General features: G+C 46.5%; 1 protein-coding gene across 1 annotated transcript in view; it reads right to left on the reverse strand.

Annotated features, from left to right (window-relative positions):
* Window positions 1-399: 399 nt before the first annotated feature.
* Window positions 400-17,976, reverse strand: part of TERB1 (telomere repeat binding bouquet formation protein 1) — a 55,420-nt gene continuing 37,843 nt past the window's right edge. Inside the window, exons 18-21 of the mRNA XM_077281650.1 lie at window positions 8,995-9,057; window positions 7,799-7,873; window positions 3,587-3,669; window positions 400-681 (exon numbers count right to left, since the gene is read on the reverse strand). Of these exons, the coding sequence (XP_077137765.1) occupies window positions 400-681; window positions 3,587-3,669; window positions 7,799-7,873; window positions 8,995-9,057 (503 nt within the window). The remainder of the gene's footprint in view (window positions 682-3,586; window positions 3,670-7,798; window positions 7,874-8,994; window positions 9,058-17,976) is intronic.

A 17,976-nucleotide genomic window follows, 5' to 3' on the forward strand; every position in this document is an offset into this window, starting at 1 on the left:
CACAGAACACCAACATGGTGGATAGACCAGGTCCTGCAAATCGAGTCATACCAGATCTGAGCTAATGGTGGTTTTAGCGGATCGGAGATGCTCTCCTACAGCTGCAATGCTCAGCCTCCTTGGTGACAGCATGGTGAGATAAGCACAAGACCTTCCAGCGCTTTACTTCTGCGGCGTCATTGCTTTTTCCAGTAAGTGACTTCACTGATAAAATATAGCTGGTGACTGGCCTTTTAACCTGGGAATAATGATTTATATGAAATCCGTTAATGGTCTATTACTCAGTGCACTCCGCAGCGTCTAGACCATATCGCTGCTGCTGCCACTATATAAATTATTTCGCTAAAATCTAAAAAAAACAATAAAAGGTCAAGTAAAAAAAACTTCTGCCAGATTTCATTATAAAGTTTTTATTAAAAATACCATAATTGCGCCTCTCTGTGGGGCGGTCGCTCTGATCCGCTGTCGTGTATGGACTCTCTCTATGGTATAAGTTGGCGCTTTCCTTGTAACTGTTTGTATTTTTTCGCCAAATCCACATTTCTTCGGCCTTTCTGAAAAGGATACGACCACAAAATTGCGTTCCAGTGGTGGCCAAGCTTTTGCACGCCGTCCAGAAGATTTGCGATTTTCTCTTTGGGTGAAATCTTTGCGTGTTTTCTTCGGAGGACTCTTGGGGGTCTGCATGGCCGAATAAGAATTATATGTAGGTATCCATTGCAAGGGTCTGCAGCCTGCGCTCCTCCGTCGGCTGGGAAACTACAACTCTCAGCTGGAGAGGCATAGATTGCAGACCACTGAGAGAAGACAGACATGAGTGATAATAAGCAGGAGACTTGGATCTGGAGCGGGAGCAGTGTTGGGTTCATCTGCTGAATTGATCTGGATGCTCTGTATATATCACAGGCTCAAATATTTAGGTTTCGTTCAATGTAAATATCAGTAACAGCGGCACAGACTAAGTTAATCACATCATGTGGTTTTGGGAAAGGAGTCACTTTGGGACAATGCATGTAAATCCTAAAGATGTCGGACATCCAGCTCGTTCTTTTTAGGCCACATTCACACATCCTTTTTTTATGATCACCAGTCTAGAGCTGACCCATGGGACTTAAACACGCCCGTTTCTTTTAATGGATCTGTCTGTCAGATGCATTAAACGTAGACAGTGTTCTGTTCTCACCTGTTTTTTTAGCGGATCAGACTCATTCAAATCTGTGGGGATCTGTTGATGATGGCAGACGTCCATTCTTCATCAGTTTTTCATCAATTGTTTAAGGTTAAAGGGAACCTATCACCCCGTTTTTTAAAAATTAGATAAAAATAGTGTGAAATAGGGGCAGAGCTGGGCTTTACATTAGGGCCTTTTCAGTGCCTTTACACCCCCGTTAGGCTGCCCAAATACCTTTGTGAAGTGTCCGTTTTGTCCTGTCACTCAAGTTGGTCAGGTCGGATGGGCGTGGTCACAGCGCTGTTTCTCCCCCAGATCAGGCTCATCATTACATTGGTGGCGTAGTGGTGTGCGCATGTCCAAGGTCCCGAATCCTGCACAGGGGAGTGAAAATAGCAGCGATGTCCGTTATTTCATTGGTGGTCGGTGGGCGCGGCCATCTTGCTTTGGCCGCGCGTGCGCAGAAGCGGCGCTCTGCTGGCCGCGGCTTCAGGAAAATGGCCGCGGGCATCCGCGCGTGCGCAGATGGCTATCGCGGCGGCCATTTTCGTGAAGCAGAGTTCGCATCTCGGCTTCACGAAAATGGCCGCCGCGATAGCCATCTGCGCACGCGCGGATGCCCGTGGCCATTTTCCTGAAGCCGCGGCCAGCAGAGCGCCGCTTCTGCGCACGCGCGGCCAAAGCAAGATGGCCGCGCCCACCGACCACCAATGAAATAACGGACATCGCTGCTATTTTCACTCCCCTGTGCAGGATTCGGGACCTTGGACATGCGCACACCACTACGCCACCAACGTAATGATGAGCCTGATCTGGGGGAGAAACAGCGCTGTGACCACGCCCATCCGACCTGACCAACTTGAGTGACAGGAAAAAACTGACACTTCACTAAGGTATTTCGGCAGTCTAACGGGGTGTAAAGGCACCAAAAAGGCAGTAATGTAAAGCCCAGCTCTGCCCCTATTTCACACTATTTTTATCTAATCTTTAAAAAACGGGGTGATAGGTTCCCTTTAATGTAAAAAACAAAACGATTTGTGAATGTACTAATGACCGGGTTCTTTCAAATGTTCCATCTGAAGCTCTGAAAAATAGAATTCGGATGGAGCCCCCTGAAGGAGCGATGGCGAAACCATTCTCTAATGAGGGTTATTGTCTACCTAAAACTGACCAGGGGCCAGACATGGCACAAAGTGACTGTCTGCCTCATTATAGTGAGTGGCTTCATCATGGGTCCATCAGGGGATGCGTCCAGATCCCTTTTCAGTGTCTCAGAACTGAAAATGTGAGGTGTGAAAAGAGGCTAAGTGGTTGTTCTCAAGCTGATGACAGTTTTCCGCTGGTGGTGCATGCCGGGTGTGTGTGTGGAGAGCCACAGTTTGAAGACCATTGTTCTAAAGCAGGGGTCAGTGACCTGTCACTCCGGCTGTTGTAAGACTATAACTCCCAGCAGGCCATGACCGTTTCAGGTTTCTGAACTCCCTTGGGAGCTGTAGTTTCACAACAGCTGGAGTGATGCAGGTTGCTGGCCCTGGAGGTTGTTGTTATACAGGATCCGGTTTCTAACATGGTGGGGAACCTTTTGGGATGTAATCTTTGTTTTTGCCTCCCTGACATATACCTGTCTGCCACTGGTCTGGGCCCATAGTGATAGATGGCAGCCTTTTGTAAAAGAAACTGAGCTGGGGTGCAGCCATGCGGCTGTAAAAAATGGGACCAAAATCAGACTGTAATGCTCGGACTGGCCCCCGACAGCTGCATAGAAATACAAGAAGCTGTCATGCTCGGGTCAGGATTGGCGGTGCCAGTCCAAGCATTGCGGTCCAATCTCTGCCGATTCATAGAGCTGTTTGACTGCGCCCTTACACTCATTTATTTTGAGTGTAGTAGACTATGAAGTGGGGGGAAAAAAGGGTGCATCCGAGCGAATGCAGACATGATACCCTTTAGTACATGGGGAGGCCCATGGACAGGTATAGGTAACATTGTGCCGCTCAGTGCACCTAATCGGTCGACCATATAACAAGCCGTACAGGGCTCGTTTTTGGCCAACAAACCATTATGGGGGACAAAGCGATGACTAATACAATTGTTCTGTATCATGTTATGGGCAGCACATCCCCAATTTATACAGAACGATGTGCTGCCGATAACAGAGATTTTCTTGTCTCTATAAATTATCTAATTTGAGCATGTTTCATTGCCACCGATTATTGGCTTGTGTACAGTAAATGCCCCGTTTTCCGATATAACAGATTGCATGCGTTTAGCTCCAGTTCTCCGCTTTTTCTTTTCTTCTTTTCCTCCAGTAACAGCGCCCCCGTTGTCCATGGGTTGTGTCTGGTACTGCAGCTCATCCCTAGGGCATTGGGCGAACTGTGACAGCCATAAGGTAGCATATAACATGTACTGTACCTGAACTTCCAACACTTCAGGCTTGTTGTGGGTTTTCTCTCGTCTTTTAGGATTCCCGTCTCTGTCGTCTCTTGATTCTAAACCTGATTTTATAAAGGAAAGAAGAAATCCAGTTAAATCGACCCCCGGCTCTGTCCTGGTGCTTAGCCAGTGAATATTGATTGAATAGAGTCAAGTGTTGGCAGCGTCGCAGTAAACTGTTAAATTATTTGCGACGCTTATCTGAGGCTGCAAAAAGCAACTTTACTGATTTACAAGCGGAGGACTACGAGGCTGATGGTGCTGCGTCACCTAGGGAGTATACAGCCACTGCGGTATTATTATTTCTACCCCTGATATCATCCGTGTATGCAGGCTGCGTTACTCATCAATGCACGGCAGCAATTCTCAGACGTGACCTAAAACATCTGCGACAGAAAATCCAACACATTTGGAAACTTTTGTGACACAATAGGTGAGTCATTAGATGCAATTTGAAACTGCTATTTCTGTGTCGCACAACACGTCGTCGTCTAGCTATATTATATGGCATTTAACTGCAAGTACCAAGGCTCTAAAAATGTGTATAGAGCAGCAATCTGCTATCTGACTGCTCTTTCCCCTTGACAAAACAGAAAGGACCTCCTCTGTGGCTTTATGATTAAGGCCGGCGTCACACTCGGCGTAAGACAATACGGTCCGTATTTTACGGCCGTAATATGGCCGTAATACGGAGAAATGTTCCCAAAATAGTGATCCGTAGGCAGGGTGTGTCAGCGTATTTTGCGCATGGCATCCTCCGTATGTAATCCGTATGGCTTCCGTACTGCGATATTTTCTCGCAGGCTTGCAAAACTGACATCTAATGGATTTATGTGCTCAAATGTTCGGGAAAACATATATACAGTGTGTATGTGTGTGTGTGTGTGTATGTGTATATATATATATATATAATTTTTTATTTTTTTTTTTTTTTTTTCTTTGAGACACATATACATACATATATATATATATATATATATATATATATATATATATATATATATATATATATATATATATATATATTCTGTATTTATATTTACTACAGCGCAATATCTGTGAAAAGCCGGTAATTCAATTGCCAGCTTTTCATTTCTCCTTCCCAAACCCGACAGGATATGAGACATGGTTTACATACAGTAAACCATCTCATATCCCCATTTTTTTGGCATATTCCACACTACTAATGTTAGTAGTGTGTGTGTGTATGCAAAATTTGGGCGCTGTAGCTGCTAAAATAAAGGGTTAAATGGCGGAAAAAATTGGCGTGGGCTCCCGCGCAATTTTCTCCGCCAGAGTGGTAAAGCCAGTGACTGACGGCAGATATTAATAGCCAGGAGAGGGTCCATGGTTATTGGGCCCCCCCCCGTGGCTAAAAACATCTGCCCCCAGCCACCCCAGAAAAGGCACATCTGGAAGATGCGCCTATTCTGGCACTTGGCCACTCTCTTCCCACTCCCGTGTAGCGGTGGGATATGGGGTAATGAAGGGTTAATGCCACCTTGCTATTGTAAGGTGACATTAAGCCAGATTAATATTGGAGAGGCGTCAATTATGACACCTATCCATTATTAATCCAATTGTTTGAAAGGGTTAAAAAACACACACACACATGATTGAAAAGTATTTTAATGAAATAAACACAGCGGTTGTTTTAATATTTTATTGCTCTCAATCCATTTGCAGACCCTCGCTTGGCAAAACAATAAACCCACAATATACATACCTTCTGCTGACCCGTCACGTCCCACGAGGTAATCCATCTGAAGGGGTTAAAATAATTTACAAGCAGGAGCCCTACAAATGCAGCTGTGCTCGTGCTTGTAATTCCCTGGCGAATTAAGGAAATGTAGGTCATTGACCTACATTTCCTTCAGTCGCGGTGATGCGCCCCCTGGTGGATGTCCTCATATGACCTGGAGCGTGGGAAAAAGTTCCCAGGCTGCAGTTCATGAGAACATCCAGCAGGGGCGCATCACCGAGACTGAAGGAAATGTAGGTCAATGACCTACATTTCCTTAATTCGCCGGGGAATTACAAGCACGAGCACAGCTGCATTTGCAGGGCTCCTGCTTGTAAATTATTTTAACCCCTTCAGATGGATTACCTCGTGGGACGTGACGGGTCAGCAGAAGGTATGTATATTGTGGGTTTATTGTTTTGCCAAGCGAGGGTCTGCAAATGGATTGAGAGCAATAAAATATTAAAACAACCGCTGTGTTTATTTCATTAAAATACTTTTAAATCGTGTGTGTGTGTTTTTTAACCCTTTCAAACAATTGGATTAATAATGGATAGGTGTCACAATTGACGCCTCTCCATTATTAATCTGGCTTAATGTCACCTTCCAATAGCAAGGTGGCATTAACCCTTCATTACCCCATATCCCACCGCTACAGGGAGTGGGAAGAGAGTGGCCAAGTGCCAGAATAGGCGCATCTTCCAGATGTGCCTTTTCTGGGGTGGCTGGGGGCAGATGTTTTTAGCCACGGGGGGGCCAATAACCATGGACCCTCTCCTGGCTATTAATATCTGCCGTCAGTCACTGGCTTTACCACTCTGGCGGAGAAAATTGCGCGGGAGCCCACGCCAATTTTTTTCCGCCATTTAACCCTTTATTTTAGCAGCTACAGCGCTGAAATTTTGCACATACACACTACTAACAGTAGTGTGGAATATGCAAAAAAAAAGGGGATATGAGATGGTTTACTGTATGTAAACCATGTCTCATATCCTGTCGGGTTTAGGCAGGAGAAATGAAAAGCCGGCAATTGAATTACCGACTTTTCACTAACACCGCTGCGTATTTCTCACAAGTCACACTGCTGGTCCGTGTGGAATCCGTATTTTTCTCGCCCCCATAGACTTTCATTGGCGATTTTTTTTTTTTTTTTTTGCGCAATACGCTGACAAACACAGCATGCTGCGATTTTGTACGGCCATAGAACGCCGTATATTACGGATTCGTAATATACGGCTGATAGGACGAGACCCATTGAGAAGCATTGTGCCGTATGTTATGCGAGTTTTACGCACGTAGTTTCTGCGCTCTTACGTCCGTAAAACTCGCATGTGTGACGGCGGCCTAATACTTGTCAATTTCCCAATGCCCGTCCAAGAAGAATATTTTCCTTAAAGGGGTTATCCGACCTTAGGCTACAAGTCTGCAGTGTCTCCGGCACCAGTAAACTACAAGTCTGCAGTCACATAGAATTAATGTAAACTTGTAGTCTAAAGCTGGACAACCCCCTTTAAATCCATGCCTCCTTCTTTTTTTTTTTTTTTTTTTTTTTTTTTTTTTTTTTTTTTTTTTAGGGCATATCCCTGCCATGCCTCTCCACACCTCTATCAGGACCTCTAGGAGGGTTGCCAAAAGACTCCAAACCCTGCTTTCCAGGAGGTTTTGGAAGACTTCGGCAGCACATAGAAGATTTGCCAGCTCCTCTAGTAATCCAGGTCTCCTGGAGTTCCCTGGAGAGCTGGATTTTATGTGCCCAGAGTAGTACTGAGGGTTCTTTAGTTTGCTTTGTTGCACAGCCATGTAATTGGGTTTTAAAGGGTACCAGTGGTCCTCAGATGGCCCATATAGGCCATTAAAGTTCATGTCAATTAGATCAACCATATAACTGGTCACGCAGGTCTTTGAAATGTAAATCACATTAACACCTTTTAAATCTTCTATCTGTTGCTGCATTATTTTTTTTTTTTTAGAAATTAGTGTTTTTAATATGCAAATCAGGTGTTAAGTGCTCTAGGTGTGGCAGAGCACTTCCTGAGCCTAATGCCTTCTGAGGCCTTTTCCCTGCCTAGCACCAATCTCTTTAGCTTGATTACTAGCTCACTGTCTGTGTTACATCACGGGACAGGCAAGGATATCAGACAGTGAGCTAATCAAGCTAAAGAGGCTGTTGCTGGGTGGGAAAAAATTCACGAGGCAGAGGATTGGGAAGTGCTCTGTCACTCCCAGAGCACTAAATCCCTCATTTGCATATTAATGAAAACACTAATTACTCAGGAATGCAGCAACAGATAGAAGATATAGTGGCCATATATGCGGTTTTGGGGGTACATCTTTAAACTGATGACCCTGTGAGTGTCCACTGAGATGGAGAGAAGGGGTCCAGTATACCCTGCTCCAGAACATAATACATTTCTATTGTTTTTTTTTTGTAGAATATCTGTTCTCCTCACCTTGCAGAGGACATGGCGTCTTTGCGCACTGGCTGCTTTTTTGCTTTTCCTTTCTTTTAGGAGTCAGCAAGATACCTGTAATACACCATTTACACAAATATTAGCACACAGATATTAAAGGCATCAGGTTTGGATATAACCTATTTGGGAATCAAGGAAATAATACAGGGGGGATCAGAATGATCAAAATAGTCACCCTCGATGGAGGACCCGGCATAACCATGCATTATATTGACAGACTATTGAGTTCAATAGTAACTGTGTAATGCTTCTTTTTTCCTTTGGAGGCGCTGCAGGAAAACGGAACACTTGGTGACAAGCTTACCCTTAGATTACGGCTGATGGCTTTAGGCTGGGGCTACATGCCGACATGTGAGACATTAGGACCACAGTAGCTGGAGACCCCTAAACTACTGTATACACATGTTTAATATATTTGTTGTGGAAATGTTTTCCTCAGGCTCAACCTGATGTAAGTCGCTGCTCGGGAGGGGGAGGGGTCTCGCCACCTGGACCCCCCAAGATCAAGGATCTGGGACCAGAAGAACTCTGCTTTGCAGCTCTGTCCTGAAGGTGCACATGCTTGACCTCCGCTCCTTCCATTGCCTATGGGACTTCTGGAGAAAGTTGCTGTTTCCAGCAGAGGCCAAGCATGCGCACATCCGCTTCATTCAGAACAGGTTACTCGTCGGACCCTCCCCCCCGCAATTTTAGACCTGATAAGGACTGACTATGAAAATCAATGTCTGCTTGTTTCTTTTTTAAAAAGGGTTCCCCTTTAGTATTTAAGTGAGGATTTTATGAGTTTGGAGAGAGCTAGAACTGGACTCATTGTATTGCTTATTGTAATATCAGAACCACGGGCAGCATGTATCAAACGCTGGATGTGCGATTTCAGCCAGGTATGTTTACTTGGAAACGTTGCGACGTACTTTGAAAAGCCGGACTGAGACTATGTGTCCCGGCTGAGTTTCAGGCAAAATATTCCTGGCTGCAAACGCAGTTCAGGCAATATGAATCTGGTGACCGATTCCCTTGAAAAAAAGGGATTATAGGGATTATAGGGCCATTCTGATGTGAGCTTTCAGAGTCAGTACACCAGCCTCATCTGGTCTAAGATCTATTTAATAATGTATGCTGTTTGTGTTGTGAAATCTGGAGCCAGATCTGTGTTAATTGGTTATATCTATACTTACTCTTGGATCCTGTTATATTCGGATCGGTTGCTCCTTCTCTTCTGAGCGGTGTCAGCAGTATATCTGTGAATACATACATTTATCAATATATTTTTAAGTTTATATTATATATATTTTCTTACACCATTAATTAGTGACAGTTAACTTGCAAAATGAATTGCTTAATCCATCAACAGGAGGAAGTCTGAAGACGACCTTATTACACGCTGCAATGTAATAAATATTAAAGGGGTGATCCCGTCTTATAAGGTTATGACATCGTATCGCACCGATCCTGAGATTGAAGCTCCGCTGTATACAGCTGTCACCGGCTGAGATTTCCCTGCACGGTGGCACTTTTTTCCACCTGGGCAGGAAACTGCAACCGGACCCCATTCACGTCAATGGATTTCTGCTGCAATTTTCCAGGAAAATGAATGCAGTGCCCTACCACTTTTAGACTAAAGTGATTAAAATTTTGGGGGTACTTTTTTTCTTACTTAAATGCATCCATTTGGGAACTAAAAATCATTCCTGCAATCAGGTTTCACAAAAAAATTGCTCTATTTGGATTTTTCAGGCACATTCAATTTTGATGTGATCTGTGATCATTAATCAGATTAAAAAAAAAGTTACAAACTCCCGGTCTTGCAGATAAATCGAGCTTACTGACAGTTTCTCAGTTAACTCATTGTGCAGTCAGGAATGCACAGTGCAGTGCGGAGGTTATAGAAGGCGAACGGAGCTAAATTTTTAATGAAGTTCAATTGCAAGAATGCAGGTGAAGGATTGATTCTGAAAACGCTCCTGACAACTGCTGTACAGGTTACTTTTCGAGTGTATGAGCGCTGCCTATCAAACGTCATCCATCACTATATGTCAGCGCACAGGAGATTAAATGCTAGGCTCAGGATGTGGGAAGATTAATCGCCTCTGTGACACCCAATCTCAAACACTTGGGTCTGTCTAGCCTTCTCCGACACAGGAGGAACCCAATGACCTTCACATGTCATGTTTGGATTCTACCAGCAGAGGGAGCAGTTCAGGCCATCAGGACCACATATGATCATTTTTAATATTTACCTGTAATGTCTCTTTAAATTTTAACAATAATGTTGGCTACAAAAGTTTACCCTTACATTAAGTTTGATGTCCCAGCCAAAATCTTTACTTGGATGCTAACATGTACTCGGATTTAGTAGGAGTCCCACCTAACATGCATGATCTTAAGAATGGAGGGCCCCTTTAAATTTCGATTAAGTTTGTCTTAAATGATGAATGATCAGTAGGATTTTATTTGGGGTTTACAATGCTTCTGTATCATATGTCATGCGCTATTTTAGTGGCATGGCGTGACATAATAGATTGAAGGCTGACCCTTATGAAAATAAGGATTGTAAAATTAAAAGGGATATTCCCAGCTTTATTGATGGCTATTGTCAGATAGTACTTGTAAAGACAAGCACTTTCCCAATTTACTGCTTATTAAAATTTGCAGCCGTTTTCGAGATATTAACACTTTTGTTTGGTATACAGCTCGTTGCCTAGGAGACCGACTGCCGCCGCTATGTAGCTTGTAAGCGCTGCGCTGAAGCTGGTTGGTATTAGGATGCAACAGCGAGCTCCAGCGATCCTGTCAAGCTTCAAAACCTGTGCTTACAAGCTGAATAGAAAAGAGATTGTACTGCAATTTCTGCTATCTGGCAGCGGTGGTCGGTCACCAAGGCAACGAACTGCAAGCAAAAGATAAGTGTTAATATCTTGAGAACGGTTGAAATTTTTAATAAGCAGTTAATTGCAAAATAGGGATTTTTGTGTGTACTCACCGTAAAATCCTTTTCTCCGAGCCACTCATTGGGGGACACAGGACCATGGGTGTTATGCTGCTGTCACTAGGAGGCTGACACTAAGTTGAGACAAAAAAGATTAGCTCCTCCCCTGCAGTATACACCCTCATGCTGGCTTCCAGAGACCCAGTTCAGTGCAAAAGTAGTAGGAGATTAATAACAATATAATACATAACATTAGAGTATAACATGTCAGAAAAGGTCAAGGATCAAAAAGAAGGTAACAAGCCGTAAGGCTAACAGGGTGGGTGCTGTGTCCCCCAATGAGTGGCTCGGAGAAAAGGATTTTACGGTGAGTACACACAAAAATCCCTATTTCTCCTTCGCCACATTGGGGGACACAGGACCATGGGACGTCCCAAAGCAGTCCCTGGGTGGGTAACAATACAACCAAATAACTCTGTGTACCATCTGACTTATAAATGCACAACGGCCGCCTGCAGAATACGTCTGCCAAGGGCCGCATCCGCAGAAGAATGAGTGTGAACATTGTAGTGCTTTGTGAAGGTATGCAGGCTAGACCATGTTGCGGCCTTGCAAACCTGCTCCGCCGACTCCTGGTGCCGAATGGCCCAGGAAGCACCGACTGACCGAGTAGAGTGAGCTCTAACCCCCGCTGGGATAGGCCTGCCCCTGACCCGATAAGCTTCTTGGATAGCCGATCGGATCCATCTGGCTATCGTAGCCTTAGATGCGGCTGAACCCTTCCTGTGACCCTCATGGAGGATAAAGAGGGAATCCGATTTACGGAAAGAGGCAGTCCTAGAGACGTACCTCCTGAGAGCCCGTACTACGTCCAAAGTGTGAAGAGCCTTCTCGACCCTATGTTTTGGCTGTGGACAGAAGGAGGGAAGAATAATATCTTCATTGAGGTGAAAAGATGACACCACCTTGGGGAGAAACGCGGGAGAAGGGCGTAAGACTACTTTATCCTGGTGGAAGGAAAGAAAGGGTGCCCGACAGGAAAGAGCGGCCAACTCCGAGACGCGCCTGATAGACGTAATTGCCACAAGGAAGGCCACCTTCCAAGAGAGAATAGATAGTGGGACATCTTGCAAAGGTTCAAACGGAGGTTCCTGAAGGACGCTCAGGACCAAGTTGAGATCCCAGGTCTCTAGTGGCATTCTGTAAGGGGGAACCACGTGGGAAACCCCCTGAATGAAGGTCCTGACTTGCGAGTTAGTAGCGATCTTACGCTGGAACAATACCGACCGCGCTGAAATCTGGCCCTTGAGGGAACTGAGGGCTAGGCCGGAATCCAAGCCGGACTGGAGAAATTCCAGAATGAAGGGAATAGAGAAAACGAGAGGAGGACGACCACGGAGTCTGCACCAAGAGAAGAAGGTTTTCCAGGTGCGATGGTAGATGCGAGCGGAAGACGTCTTGCGAGCTCTGATCATGGTGGAAATGACCTGCTGGGAGAAACCTGCTTGAGTTAGGATCCAGGTTTCAACAGCCACGCCGTTAAACGTAGGGCCCCTGAGTTCTGATGGTAGATCGGTCCTTGACGCAGTAGATCTGGGCGGTCTGGTAACCGCCAGGGAACGTCGGATACGAGATGCACCAGTTCCGCATACCATGCGCGACGCGGCCAATCCGGGGCGACAAGGATCACCGGGATCCCCTCTATCTTGATTTTTCGGATCACCTTCGGTAACAGAGGAAGAGGAGGGAACACGTACGGGAATCGGAACTGGTGCCATGGGAATATCAGAGCATCCACTCCGACGGCCAGGGGATCCCGAGAACGCGCTAAGAAGTTGGGGACTTTGGCGTTGAGCCTGGATGCCATCAGATCCACGTCTGGAGTCCCCCAGCGAAGGCAGATTTGGCAAAAAACCTCTGGATGGAGCTCCCATTCTCCTGAGGCGAGACCCTGACGGCTGAGGAAGTCCGCCGCCCAGTTCTCGACACCCGGAATATGTACCGCGGAAATGGTGGAGTGGTTGTCCTCGGCACAATGGAGGATGTGTGAGAACTCCTGCATCGCTGCCCTGCTGCGGGTACCCCCTTGATGGTTTATGTACGCCACAGCTGTGACGTTGTCCGACTGAATTCGGACTGGGCGACCCGCTAGCAGAGGGTGAAAACGTCTCAGGGCAAACCTGATGGCACGGATCTCCAGAATGTTTATGGGAAGTTTCGACTCCCGCATCGACCAACGCCCTTGGGCGGTGTGGTGGAGAAACACCGCTCCCCAGCCGAGGAGACTGGCGTCTGTGGTCACCAGTAGCCAATGGATCGGAAGAAAGGACCTCCCCTGGCGGAGAGTTGACTCCAAAGTCCACCACGTGAGCGCCTGCCTGGTCCGTGGGGACAGAGGGCATGGGCGGTCTAGGGTAAAGGGACTCCTGTCCGTTGTCCAGAAGAGCCTGTTGTAAAGGACGGAGATGCAGTTGGGCGAAGGGAATCGCTTCCATTGAGGCTACCATCGTCCCCAGGATCTTCATGGCAAACCGAATGGACTGCGGGCGAGGGCGGGAAAGCGTCCTGGCTCCCTGTTGAAGCGCTTGGACCTTGGGCCGAGGAAGAAAGATCAGTCCCTTGGACGTGTCTAGGATCATCCCCAGGAAAGAGATCCTGCGAGCTGGAACCGGGGAGGATTTGTCCAGGTTGATTAACCAGCCAAGGCGTGAAAGGGAATCCAACGTAATGCGGACGCTTGCTTCGCAGGCATGAAAAGATGGACCTTTGACCAGAAGGTCGTCTAAGTATGGCAACACGACCACTCCTCGGGAGTGCAGAATAGCCATGACCGCCGCCATGACCTTCGTGAACACCCTGGGTGCTGTGGCAAGACCGAAGGGCAAGGCCGTGAATTGAAAATGGTCTTCTCGGATGGCGAAGCGCAGGAATCTTTGGTGTGGCGGGAAGATTGGGATGTGAAGGTAAGCATCTCTGATGTCTATCGATGCTAGGAACTCGTCTCGCTCCAATGAGGAAATGACCGACCGAAGAGATTCCTGTTGTGTATCCGCTTTTTGGGCTCCCCTGGTGGTTGCTGGTGGTACTGGTGACTTGTTTGCACTTTGCTGCTTCTGTTCACCTGCTTCCATCAGTGTTTGGGAGTTTCCTATTTAGCCTTGCTCTCCAGTCATTTCCTTGCCGGTCATCATTGTAACCAGAGCCTTCGGTTGCATGTTCCTGCTACTAGTCTGCTGATCAGCTAAGTGGACTTTGTCCTTTTGTTTTGTACCTTTTGTCCAGTTTGCAGTTTTTGTAATTCTCTGTAGCTGGAAGCTCTTGCGGGCTGAAATTGCCACTCCTGTGTCATGAGTTGACACAGGAGTCTTAAAGTAATTTCAGGATGGTTTTTGAAAGAGTGTTCTGTTGTGAAATTGGATTCTGGGCTCCCCCGGTGGCCACTTGTGGAATTGTACTTGTGTGCATCATCCCCTCTGTTCACCTGCTCCTATCAGGATGTGGGAGTCGCTATATAACCTTGCTCCTCTGTCAGTTTCATGCCGGTCAACAATGTAATCAGAAGCCTTCTGTGCATGTTCCTGCTACTAGACAACTCCTAGCTAAGTTGGACTTTTGTCCTTGTGTGTTTTTGCATTTTGTTCCTGTTCACAGCTGCTGTTTCGTTACTGTGTCTGGAAAGCTCTTGTGAGCGGAAATTGCCACTCTGGTGTTATGAGTTTATGCTAGAGTCTTAAAGTAATTTCTGGATGGTGTTTTGATAGGGTTTTCTGCTGACCATGAAAGTGCCCTTTCTGTCTTCATGCTATCTAGTAAGCGGACCTCGATTTTGCTAAACCTATTTTCATACTACGTTTGTCATTTCATCTAAAATCACCGCCAATATATGTGGGGGCCTCTGTCTGCCTTTTGGGAAAATTTCTCTAGAGGTGAGCCAGGACTGTCTTTTCCTCTGCTAGGATTAGGTAGTTCTCCGGCTGGCGCTGGGCATCTAGGGATAAAAAACGTAGGCATGCTACCCGGCCACTTCTAGTCGTGCGGCAGGTTTAGTTCATGGTCAGTATAGTTTCCATCTTCCAAGAGCTAGTTCTCATATATGCTGGGCTATGTTCTCTCGCCATTGAGAATCATGACAGTTTGACCGGCCCAAAAAAGGGTTAAATTACTGGCTGAGAAAGGAGAGAAAAAAGAAGTCTGCTACAATTTTTTTTTTTTTTTCCTCTAGTTCTGAGTGTGCTCTTAATTGAATCACTTGCTAGTTTGCCTATGCTGCAGCCTTCCTCTCTTTCTCTCCTTCTAATCCTTGAATGGCTCTGTGTTCACCTGTTTCAAATGGATCTTCAGAGTGTAGCTACAGGTTTGAATAATCTCGCCACAAAGGTACAAAATTTGCAAGATTTTGTTGTTCATGCACCTATGTCTGAGCCTAGAATTCCTTTGCCTGAATTCTTCTCGGGGAATAGATCTCACTTTCAAAATTTTAAAAATAATTGCAAATTGTTTTTGTCCCTGAGGTCTCGCTCTGCCGGAGACCCTGCACAGCAGGTCAGGATTGTAATTTCCTTGCTCCGGGGCGACCCTCAGGACTGGGCTTTTGCATTGGCACCAGGGGATCCTGCGTTGCTCAATGTGGATGCGTTTTTTCTGGCCTTGGGGTTGCTTTATGAGGAACCTCATTTAGAGCTTCAGGCGGAAAAGGCCTTGATGTCCTTGTCTCAGGGGCAAGATGAAGCTGAAATATACTGCCAAAAATTCCGCAAATGGTCTGTGCTTACTCAGTGGAATGAGTGCGCCCTGGCGGCGATTTTCAGAGAAGGTCTCTCTGATGCCATTAAGGATGTTATGGTGGGGTTCCCTGTGCCTGCGAGTCTGAATGAGTCCATGACGATGGCTATTCAGATCGATAGGCGTCTGCGGGAGCGCAAACCTGTGCACCCTTTGGCGGTGTCTACTGAGAAAACGCCAGAAAATATGCAATGTGATAGAATTCTGTCCAGAAGCGAGCGGCAGAATTTTAGACGAAAAAATGGGTTGTGCTTCTATTGTGGTGATTCAACTCATGTTATATCAGCATGCTTTAAGCGTACTAAGAAGCCTGACAAGTCTGTTTCAATTAGCACTTTACAGTCTAAGTTTATTCTATCTGTGACCCTGATTTGTTCTTTGTCATCTATTACCGCGGACGCCTATGTCGACTCTGGCGCTGCTTTGAGTCTTATGGATTAGTCCTTTGCCAAACGCTGTGGGTATGATTTGGAGCCATTGGAGGCTCCGATACCTCTGAAAGGGATTGACTCCACCCCATTGGCTAGTAATAAACCACAATACTGGACACAAGTGACTATGCGTGTTAATCCGGATCACCAGGAGGTTATTCGCTTTCTGGTGCTGTATAATCTACATGATGTTTTGGTGCTGGGATTGCCATGGCTGCAATCTCATAACCCAGTCCTCGACTGGAGAGCTATGTCTGTGTTAAGCTGGGGCGGTGTTGTCGCAGAGAAGTTCCGACTGCTCCGTGATGAGACCTTGTGCTTTTTTTTCCCGTAAATTTTCGCCCGCCGAGCGGAATTATGATATTGGGAATCGGGAGCTTTTGGCCATGAAGTGGGCTTTTGAGGAGTGGCGTCACTGGCTTGAGGGGGCCAGACATCAGGTGGTGGTATTGACTGACCACAAAAATTTAATTTACCTTGAGTCTGCCAGGCGCCTGAATCCTAGACAGGCGCGCTGGTCGTTGTTTTTCTCTCGGTTTAATTTTGTGGTGTCTTACCTACCGGGTTCTAAGAATGTTAAGGCGGATGCCCTTTCTAGGAGTTTTGAGCCTGACTCCCCTGGTAATTCTGAGCCCACAGGTATCCTTAAAGATGGAGTGATATTGTCTGCCGTTTCTCCAGACCTGCGGCGGGCCTTGCAGGAGTTTCAGGCGGATAGACCTGATCGTTGCCCACCTGGTAGACTGTTTGTTCCTGATGATTGGACCAGTAGAGTCATCTCTGAGGTTCATTCTTCTGCGTTGGCAGGTCATCCTGGAATCTTTGGTACCAGGGATTTGGTGGCAAGGTCCTTCTGGTGGCCTTCCCTGTCACGAGATGTGCGAGGCTTTGTGCAGTCTTGTGACGTTTGTGCTCGGGCCAAGCCTTGTTGTTCTCGGGCTAGTGGATTGTTGTTACCCTTGCCTATTCCGAAGAGGCCTTGGACGCACATCTCGATGGATTTTATTTCGGATCTGCCTGTTTCTCAGAAGATGTCTGTCATCTGGGTGGTGTGTGACCGTTTCTCTAAGATGGTCCATCTGGTTCCCTTGCCTAAGTTGCCTTCTTCTTCCGAGTTGGTTCCTCTGTTTTTTCAAAATGTTGTTCGTTTGCATGGTATTCCGGAGAATATCGTTTCTGACAGAGGGACCCAATTCGTGTCTAGATTTTGGCGGGCATTCTGTGCTAGGATGGGCATAGATTTGTCTTTTTCGTCTGCTTTCCATCCTCAGACTAATGGCCAGACCGAGCGGACTAATCAGACCTTGGAGACATATTTAAGGTGTTTTGTGTCTGCGGATCAGGATGATTGGGTTGCTTTTTTGCCTTTGGCGGAGTTCGCCCTCAATAATCGGGCCAGCTCTGCCACCTTGGTGTCCCCGTTTTTCTGTAATTCGGGGTTTCATCCTCGATTTTCCTCCGGTCAAGTGGAATCTTCGGATTGTCCTGGAGTGGATGCTGTGGTGGAGAGGTTGCATCAGATTTGGGGGCAGGTGGTGGACAATTTGAAGTTGTCCCAGGAGAAGACTCAGCTTTTTGCCAACCGCCGTCGTCGTGTTGGTCCTCGGCTTTGTGTTGGGGACTTGGTGTGGTTGTCTTCTCGTTTTGTCCCTATGAGGGTTTCTTCTCCTAAGTTTAAGCCTCGGTTCATCGGCCCGTACAAGATATTGGAGATTCTTAACCCTGTGTCCTTCCGTTTGGACCTCCCTGCATCCTTTTCGATTCATAATGTTTTTCATCGGTCATTGTTGCGCAGGTATGAGGTACCGGCTGTGCCTTCCGTTGAGCCTCCTGCTCCGGTGTTGGTTGAGGGTGAGTTGGAGTACGTTGTGGAAAAGATCTTAGACTCTCGTGTTTCCAGACGGAAACTCCAGTATCTGGTCAAATGGAAGGGATACGGTCAGGAGGATAATTCTTGGGTCACTGCCTCTGATGTTCATGCCTCCGATCTTGTCCGTGCCTTTCATAGGGCTCATCCT

The sequence above is a fragment of the Ranitomeya variabilis genome, chromosome 2 (genome assembly GCF_051348905.1).
Source record: "Ranitomeya variabilis isolate aRanVar5 chromosome 2, aRanVar5.hap1, whole genome shotgun sequence".
Classification (NCBI taxonomy): Eukaryota; Metazoa; Chordata; class Amphibia; order Anura; family Dendrobatidae; genus Ranitomeya; species Ranitomeya variabilis.